This window comes from Cyphomyrmex costatus, unplaced genomic scaffold (genome assembly GCF_001594065.2).
Source record: "Cyphomyrmex costatus isolate MS0001 unplaced genomic scaffold, Ccosl1.0 scaffold26, whole genome shotgun sequence".
NCBI classification, from domain to species: Eukaryota; Metazoa; Arthropoda; class Insecta; order Hymenoptera; family Formicidae; genus Cyphomyrmex; species Cyphomyrmex costatus.
In genome coordinates, this window is record NW_017276692.1 from 130,886 (window position 1) to 141,085 (window position 10,200).

Genomic DNA, 10,200 nt, shown 5'->3' on the forward strand with positions numbered 1-10,200 from the left:
CATCAATTCTGCTAAAAAACGTTGTATCCTTCGGAATTTCACCGGCTTTATAGCTGTTCCTGCATATCGGTTTTCCGACTAGTTTGTGCTCTTCATAGGAGGACGGAAAGTAATTTGAAGCAAACAATACCTCGCCTGTATAGGCTGTCTAACAAATTGAATTTTGAATATTACGTCTATTTGCCGAATGCCTATCGTGATACGCTTTCACTGCAATACGTGGTAATCATTTAGCGTTTGACGAGAATTGTGTAAGGGTTGAGACAAGAGAACAGAATGCGGATGTATTCTAGAAATCCGTCCGTATCCGTTTCCACGAGAACAATAACGTGATTCAATGTTAGCAATGCAAAAGTTTAGAGATGTCTATTAATTCTGACAAAAAATAGATATTGATTTATTATTTTTAATATATATTGCTAATTTATATTTATATTCCTTATTGTTAATAAATGTTTAAAATGTAAGATATATTTTAAGAGATATATAAGATATATAATATAACATTAACAAATTATATCATCTTACCTTATAATGCATGATATTTAAATATTTCGATCTTACATCTAAATATTTGTTAACAATGGATATAAATATGTATTGTATTAAAGTACATATATTTTCATATCTTAAAATTTCGACATTATCTAAAAACCTTATTATCTAACAACAAATATATTTATTTTATAGGTTTTTTATAGAATATTTAATATATAAATCGTTAGTATACAATTTGTCCATTCATTTAATCAAATCATTTTATAATAATAATCTGTCTTGACTTAAAACTTAAGTAGTCTCTACAAAAGATTATATAAAAATACAGAAAATGAATTACACGGCGCATTTTCACAAGACTATTTCTTTGGTAGAACAATTTTGCTCGGAAATTGATCAATTAACAATCCAATGTCGTTGATTACAATCAGCTGCACATTTCTTCAGAAGAAATAATAATTTTCCTCCAAAGAAATTCAATTCGCTAATTGTGCAATTGACCAGCTTATTGAATTTTCGCAACAACTTTAAGGCCACTTCATAATATTGAAAGGCTTTCATGATAATGACTCTGTTATGAAACTAGTCGTAAAACTAGACAAGTGATTCACTAAGAAAAACTGAGAGAAATGAAAATGTTAAGATACTTAGCCAATCTTTTAATGAGTGCAACGTAAATGAGATGTCGATGATTACTCAGCTGAGCTAATGGATATAAAAAAGAAAGCGAAGTGTCGCATGGTAAAAAACGGCTGAGTTCGGTAGGTGACTAAGGTGACAGTGTTCAGCCTCGCGGGACTAATAATGATCGTAATGATGATCAACGTCTTGTTGACGATCGTTTCGATGGCTGTTAAGTACTTTGGCGTGAAATCCATCCTTGCCCGCGCGGTACTTTACCGTTCTAACATTACCGTCTGGTTCCTTCACAGTATACTCCCCGAACACGTCCGAGCCTGCAAAACATCGACGTACGAGTTATTTGTCTTACGTTGCAAAGCTGGCACATTTGGGACATGCGTTATCGCTTCTCTTTATGAAGACGAATTGAGTTTTAGATAAATGTGACGAAACATAAAACAATTCAAAAATATCCCATTATACTCCATTGATGATTTCTCTACACTATAATACATTTAAATAACTATAATGAAAAAGATATAAACTATTAAAATGTATGCATTATTTCGATTAAATTTGTATTATTTAAAAGTACATAAACTGAAGGAATTCCTTTATATATTCAGAAAGTTCTTTATGTGTATAATTTGTTTATTTAATTAAACAATTATAAAAAGATTTGTAAATCAAAATAATAATTTCATGTTTATATGTTTTGTTTGTTGAATTTGTTCATATTTAGGCAAATTTGAAATTAATAAATGCGGAAATTAGATATGTATATATTGTATATAATAATTCCGCTTACGTGATTGATGACTCATAATATATTTGTTATGATTCTATTATTTCATGGATGGATTTTATGTAGTACAACTGATGTATGTAGTACAACTTAAATGTAGAAACATGCGGTTCATCAAACATTGAATAAAGATAATTATTTAAACGAGATTATTTTATTAAATGTAATAATTGATTAACTGCAATTTAATTTAACGTTTTTACGTATGCATGCGTTTAATCTACGCAATTGTGGATTTCCGCTAATGCTCCATCAAAATATAAATTTCTTATAAGCTATTCAGCGATAGCTGTATAGCATACTTCAATATACGTTGTTAAATTTAGATCATGTTCCCGCTTTAAAATATAACGTAAACGAGATTTGTAATTGGCCCTAGTTATTCTAATTAGTTTCGCGTTGGTGAATACCGCGTTTGCAGTTGCTCAGAGACTCTTCTATCAATAGCTGCTATCTAAGCTTTATATGGTTATAAACTTTTCAGCCGGTGCGCGTCTGCCTTTGAAGGCGGGAATACTGAAGCGTGGTTTTTTAGCAGTACACTTTTATCCTTCCTAACTTTTCTCTCGGCGCGTTGCTACGAAATCTCTCGCTCCAGTTAAAACTTGACGGCGCTCGATGATCTCATTTTTGTATAGAGAAAGTCATGCTTTGTAAAAATATCATTACGAAATTATGAGAAACGAGACAATTAAAAACGATATCTGCTTTGATATTATGAAAATTTTCGCTTTATTCTTGATAACATTTGCTTTTCTGAAACAAGTGACTGAATTGCAATTATTATGTGCAAGATAGATTGATTATAAAACGAAAAAAATATATTGTATATATGTATATATATCGTTTTCTTAAAAAGTGACAATTCAAAAAGTTAAATTTTTTAGTAAAGAGAAAGAACTATTTTTTAATTTAACAAAAAAATATTGATTAATCAAATAATTTTGACGAAAAGAATATACTTTTAAAAACATGATCAAATGTCATTTTTGTTATTTTTGTTTTATGATCTTTTATAAAAATTACTCTTTTTGAATGACGATTTTAATGACCATCAAAATTATAACAAATCTGGAATAATTAAATTCATTAATCAAGTAATAACTCGAAAAAAATATCAACAGTTAACGTTATCAGTTAACAGTTATCTTGATCAATTATATTGTACAATATAAAATGACTAAATTCAAAATAAAATAATTTTTTTTTCAAACTTCGATTATTAAAACTAACTTTAAAATGTTCTCTGTAGAAAAGACTTCCTTCTTATTTATTATACAAAAATCACACGATTTAATCTATTAAGGTATTAAAGTATATATTCGTGTAGAACTTATTATGATTTCTTTGATAATCTTAAGAGCGATACAAGTATTATGTTTGGTAGACAGACTATGAAGTTAAATTTACATTTGATGATTGATAGAGTAATCCTTACCTAACTCAAAGTATTAAGTCCAAAATCATGTTTTTTTGAGTTGCATCACTTTGGAAATATAAGGGAACGATATAAACTTTATAAATAATTGTATTTAAAATAAAAATTATAGGAAATCAGAGAAAATTTTCTTTACATACATAAATAATTTATATAATTTTTTCTAGGTATGTAAAATAAAATGATATTGAAATTAGGAGCAAATGGCAACACAGGTACGATCGCACTAAAGTTCTCTTTTATTCAAAATCATTTTCAACATTGGCAAACGGCATTAGTAAAATATTCTTAACACTGCCAATCGTTCGTTCGATGAATATGTAAGTCAAATCAAAGGAATTATTATGCCGCGCCTTTCCATTGCGTATTCCACGAGTAACATTATAAAATTGTTCAAGCAAAGGTCACGTTGCCACTTTTATTCGCACAATCAGTCTGTCCTACGTTCACCCCAGTACATTTGTCAGCTTTTTCTCCCTCGGAGCTCAACATCGCGATTCCGCGTACGTAAGTAGGTTATTCTTATTCTCCCCACTTCGCAGTAGATACGAAATGACAAGAAGGATCCTCCTAAAGCACAGGAGATTAATCTCCATTCAAACTACGCAAACCTACCGTCTCTGTGCTCCTTTTGACCGTGATAATCGCCCGTATAGTGATCTTCAACCCCATACGAAAAGGCATAATGGGGTTGAGCGACGTAATCTTCATGAGAACCGTCGTCGTCATTCCAACTGACTTCGTGTTCGGTGCCCGTCACAGGACCGTGAAAATGTTGGAAAGAGTGTGCATGTCCTTCCGGCTTTGCATTGATCAGATGTAACATCGAAAGCATCGATACAAATAGAACGAGCTAAAACATGTTAATTTCATTAATCAAATTGTAATTCTGTGAATTGAACATATAAGATATACAATTTAGAAGACTTAGAAGAATTTAATAGACAAAATGTTGAGAAAGAAAGAGAAGCATATTATTAATATTTAGATAATATCGAAAGAAGTTATAAAAAAATACAGTAATTTAACTAAAACCCTTAGAAAGATAAGAACTATACAATACACAAAGATTCTACGGAATATGATTGTAATGAATTGTATTGATTAACAGAATATAAGAAAGTCAGCGAATTATGTTATATGGACAAGAGAAAACAGCTAACAATAATTAAAGAATCCACACTCTAATAAAATATAAAAGAAAAAATAAAAGTTAAATTAATTGTTAGAAAAAAGAAAATATAAATTAAGAATAAAAAAGATAATAACAAATTTTTTTGTTAAAAAAATAAAGAATGTAAGCCGTATTTTTTCAATATTTATTATAATAAAAATATTTAATAATTAAATTATTAATTAAGAGTAAAAATTTAATTAAAATACATTATATTAAGCAGAACCTATTGTTAAAATGCTTGCGTTCATCTACTATCTTATATTTTACTTTTAAAGTGTACATTTTATGATTCATGTTTAAGAACATACTTCTTGGAAGCAGTTTAAAAAAAAGAAATTATTTTATTTTTTTTTTATACATTACGTGAAAATTCTTGCGTATTTTTCTATATTTTTCTTATAGATATTTCTTTAATTGTTTCTTCACCGCAATCTCTTAACCGCAATCATATTCCAAACATCCGCTTTCTATTGTACGAAGATCGAAATGTGCTGACACATGCGGCTTTAATGACTTTCTGCGAAGAGATACTAAAGTTGGCATGCAGTCTGAGGATGACATGGGAGATAATCGCGCGATATGCACTCACTTCGGAAGTCATGATGCCAATTACTGTCGTAGATCGTGTCCCCTTTCGCGCAAACGTCTGATTGATCCGCGATCGTCTCAAAAACTGCGCGATTCACCCGATGCCATTGTCTCTTTTATAGATCTGCACTTCAAGTTTCCTCTTTGCTTAATTCTTCTTTGGATCCATGCCCGAGAGTTCGGCTAAGCGCTCCCGCGGACGTTGCAAAACACAATTATTCAACCGGTCCGGCCGGCGCAAAAAGCGCCGCGGTGCTCGCTCAAGCGCGCATCGGCCAATCCCGGACTAATGGAGCTTGCTCGTTGCGGAAGAAGAGCGAAAAAATGGATAGCCGGACTCGTTCGTTTCTTTTGCGCTGCGACACGCGCGTATCGATCAGGATGCTTGGCGATCGATGACATCGAACGCCCGTCACGCGCGACAACGCTCACGTCATGATGCTGGATTTTGTACCGGCACATCGAAAAACTACTCCCCACGGACCATTTCTCTTAATGCGCGTCCTTCCTTACGCAAGTTCCCGTTTGATATACCCAGGCGCTGAATCGACGTAGATGATGGAACAGTAGAAACGACAGGGACAAAGAAAATCGTACAGATATCGCTTTCGCATCACCGAATAATTGAAGCATTATGCTTTCGTCATACTTTAACAGTACAGGCTGTTCATGGCAGTCGTATAGAGATATTAGAGGAATGGAGGAAGTTACAGAATAGTATTTTGTTTTATTGAAATAACTCAATAGATATTCATGTGACGTAACTCTTTAGCACAATTTTCTTAGATAGAAAGTGATATCTAATTGTACTATAGAGTAGCGAAGTTCTTTGAACATACAGAATAAATCTAATTTTCAAAAATTGGAGGGAAAAATAGCAGGTGAGATGGAAATATCACCAGTTAGTAAGTACGTATAACTTTATTTGCTCTGACATTTTGTTATTAAATTTAGTTCGATTACATTATTTAAAAGTCGTATTCTTAGGCCTTCAATCTAGAATAAAGTTACAAAATTAATGCTTCTTAACGTACATTTCAAAATTACATAAAGAGTACACATTTGACCGTTACTTACAAAATTAAAGTGCACCTTTTACGACAATGCAGTAAACGGTAATGATCCGTAGCCATGTTGTAACCTCCAAGCAGACTGTGAAGAAATAAATTTGACGATTGCCCCCAAAATACATCTCAAGCTATGCAAGATAGAGATCCTTGAGTTAGAAATAGAATCTATTATGTAGTCGGATAAATTATTTTAAATGAAAATGAATCTGTATGTATACATATAATAGTTATTGTTTAATATTTGTTTGATTATTTTTGTGTTTTGTCGAAGCTTATTGAGTATAATAGTAAGTTTTTTTCAATTTTGATTTGTAAAAACATTCAGTTGTGATTTATTAAATCGGTCCAGATGGATTTTATAAATTCTGTTCAATATCGAATAAATCGATCTTTCCTGTACCCGACAGACCCGCGTCTGAAAATTCCAACGCGATACTTTACGTCGTACAGATAAAATAACAATGTTTTGAAAAAAATTTGCAGAATACTTGATACTACTGAGTGGTCCTCGTGTATTAACAAAAAACGAAAGACTCCATTTGCTCTCACGTGTACAGAGGGGGTTAGTGCAGAACGGAAGGGTGTGTGAAAGGAGAGAGAAATGAGGGGAAAGGGGAGTGGTCGGTACGGGTGTAGGGACGACGAGAGGACAGATTCTGGCACACAATGTGCTGGAGCGGCGGAAGTGCTCGAAGAGGCGCTCAGGTTTTGAGTTATGACACTTTTTGAGTCGAGGAGTCGCATTGTGAATGGCGCATCCGGGTCCAGCGTAATATCCTACCTCGATCTCAGAGCTGGGTGGCGATAAATCTGCCTTAAATAAGATTTGCCGGCGACACTCCGACGAAATAAAAGGAACGAAGACGGCTGGTGACGCAGGTTGTAGGGATGCCAGCTTGTTACTTCTTCGACTTCAACCCGTTGATGTGCTTCGCTCGCCGGTTCATGCCGGAGTTAATGAGTAGCCTGGAGTCTTCGTCTTCATCCTAATTGCGAGCGCGCTACAGCAACGACAGCAGCAACAGCAGTTTCTTTGCTCTCAATTTCTCGTCTACTGTGATGACTCTTGCCGTATAAAGGAAATGACGAAGTGCACCTTCGCTGGGACCCCTTTTTACGAATTTTCGCACTTGAAGTTTATTCGTCTATCTCTGTCAAATGTAAATTATACAAATAAGTAAGTGATAATGCAAGCCATACCAAGAACACGTCATCAAAATTATAATTACTTCAATTGTAACAAATGTTTCAATACGTTTTAAATGTAAATTTTAATATGTCCTTTCCTCTCGAAGTATTAATTAATTTTAATATGTACTTGATAATTAATATTTACATTATAAATAAACTTCTTTTAACAATAACCGTTTTCAATACCATTCTTTAATATTATTAACACAAATATTAAAAGTATTAAATAAACATGCTATTAACATCGCAGTTTATAAATTGTAACTTTATATTTTGATTATTATCTCTGTACACGGATAATTTGAATGTGATGTCCTAATTATTATTGTTTATTATTCTTGTTATTTTATTATTATAACATAAAAATTACGTTATCGTATTAATCTCAATAGCAGATATTATGTCATATGTATTCCGACCATATACATCCTATGCGGAAACGTTCCACTTTTTATTACATTTATTATTTTGTGTTGACAAATTTCAAGGGAAAAAAAATTTGTAGGAAAAATATCAAAGGAATTTATGTTAAAGCGAATTCATTTGGCTGACAAATACAATTTTTTTTTTCATCAAGCTTAGTTTACAAGAAGTTATTTTTAATAGCTAATTATTTTACCACAGCAATATAGATCTTTTCCTTGAGAAGGTTTTACAGGAAAAATTAATTTCAGATTGGCCAAAGAATCTCTAAAAAATAGTAGACGAACGACGTTCTGTATATGAATCTATTATTTCCTTTTAGTCTGTTCGTAACTAGAATGTGTTACAGTAAATTAATTAAGAGTTCATTTCGAAGTAATTAATGCTCGTCGAGTGAAGAAATTCACGATTCTATCTAGCGCATAAAACGGGGAGTTATCATATCATGCGAATACCCGAATAAATGCTGCAGAACGAAAACGACGGCAGCTCTGCGATTGCAAATTATGTATATAGTTTCTCGAGTTTTATAGTCTCTTGGAATTATGAAGTTGCATTATGAAAGTGACGGCAATAAATCAGGCTCAAGATTAAATTGTAGGAAATATGATTTGTTGCTGACGTAAAATAGCGGGGAAACGCGTAAGAGAAATTCCAGTAGTTTACGTCTGAGTTTATGTTGATGTATGTGCTTTTTACACGATAATATGCATTAATTATTTACTTCGCATATTTATAAATTATTGTTTGCTCTAAAAGCAACGTCGCGGAAAAATTAGAACTATAAAGCTTAAACTTAAGTTTTAATTACTTTTTCTTTATCGAACACATAGCACTAATTTTTAATATAAACAGTTCTTTTTTTATAAAATGACAATAAAGAAATATTGTATTTCAAAGTATCAGATTATAAAATTAATATACATATAGTTGAATCAAGGAAAACAAGGAATATTTTTGCTAATGAAATATTTAATCAATTAAGGAACATTAATTAGAATTCATTACATAAAGCATCGCTATTAATTTGTTTTCACAGGAAACGGGATTAAACGCTAACGACAATGAATGTTGTTCTGTGCAAGGTGTATAAACGATGTAATTCGGCAATTCCATGACAACCACACGATTAGTAAAGTCTCGTCCACCACCAGCCGCGATAATTGTCATTTCATTTCGCGGACAATTATTGGCGTATCTTCGGTGCGGACATGTCAGCCGCACTCGCGTGTGCAATCCCCAGACAAATTTTGTAATTTCATCGCTCGCGCGCGCGCGCGCATCATATGGGCCATCGAGACCACTCTATGAAATGCAATCCGTGTTTCCGTCTGCATCCTGTGGGACAGGCTCTCACGACACGAGACAGTTCACGCGTGGAAACAGGACAAATTGGTTGGCGCGTACATTAGACGATAAATCACCATATTTCATTTTATTTTACTCTTTCCCATCGGGAAAATCTGTGGCTCGTATGCCCGCATTTCCGACTGTCACACCTCGTCTTCACGTTTGCTTTGCTAGCAGCAAGTCTGCACGCACATTATATAATGAACGGTGACTCGCTTAACGAACTATCTCTTTATCTATTTTGCGAGATGTTTGATTTTATAATACCTTTGAATAAATTATACCTTTATATATCTATAAATCATCGATTGTTATTGACAATATTATTAATTGCTAGTGATATGTTTGTTCGTTTATGCGTGAAATTTAACCAGACATTAGTATTAATTTCAATAATATTATATTTTAACACACAATTACATTAAAATAATAAATTAATAAATCCTAATATATTTGTGTAAGTGGTAAATACAGTTTAAATCTAAACACTTTTTGGGGTTTTTAAATCTAAATTAAATCTAAAACGCCCTCGATGGACGTGAAAAAAAGCTACTCTCAAGGTAAATCCTAGAGATCACAGCGTTATGTTCATCGTCTGCATAACGCGACACCGAGATGCTTCCTTTCCTTTTATCCGCGGTCGCGCACGCGCCAAGATATCGTAACTATTCCGCACGCTGTAACTACAGTCGAGTGTCTTCGGGATAAATTCCAAGGAAATTGTTCCGCCCAGAGAAAGACGAATAGTTCTGTTTGTTCACGAATTTCGAGCCGTCCTATTCGCCAACAATTCTCACCGCGCTTCTCTCGGTCGTTTATGGGTCAGAATCTTAAGCTTCAACATCAGCTGTATAAGATGTAACACGATGCGACGTGCCATTGGGTCGCGTCGCGTCACGTTTTGATGCGGTGCAGGACATCCCCTTGACCCTTATTTACAGCCAGGAATCTCAAAATAACTGAAGCATCCTCGTGCGCCGCAGAGCTGCCGGTAGATATTCGCGTGAAAGTTTTCGCGTAATTGCGCGAAGATAGAAGT

At 33.4% G+C, this 10,200-nt stretch overlaps 1 protein-coding gene across 1 annotated transcript; it reads right to left on the minus strand.

The window, feature by feature from the left end:
• Nucleotides 1-1,296: 1,296 nt before the first annotated feature.
• LOC108774518 (adult-specific cuticular protein ACP-22) lies at nucleotides 1,297-5,140 on the minus strand. The gene is made up of 3 exons (XM_018540652.1): nucleotides 5,129-5,140; nucleotides 3,978-4,215; nucleotides 1,297-1,454 (listed from the first exon to the last, which is right to left on the minus strand). Exons 1-3 carry the CDS (start codon nucleotides 5,138-5,140, stop codon nucleotides 1,297-1,299), a joined length of 408 nt encoding a protein of 135 aa, XP_018396154.1.
• Nucleotides 5,141-10,200: the final 5,060 nt, after the last annotated feature.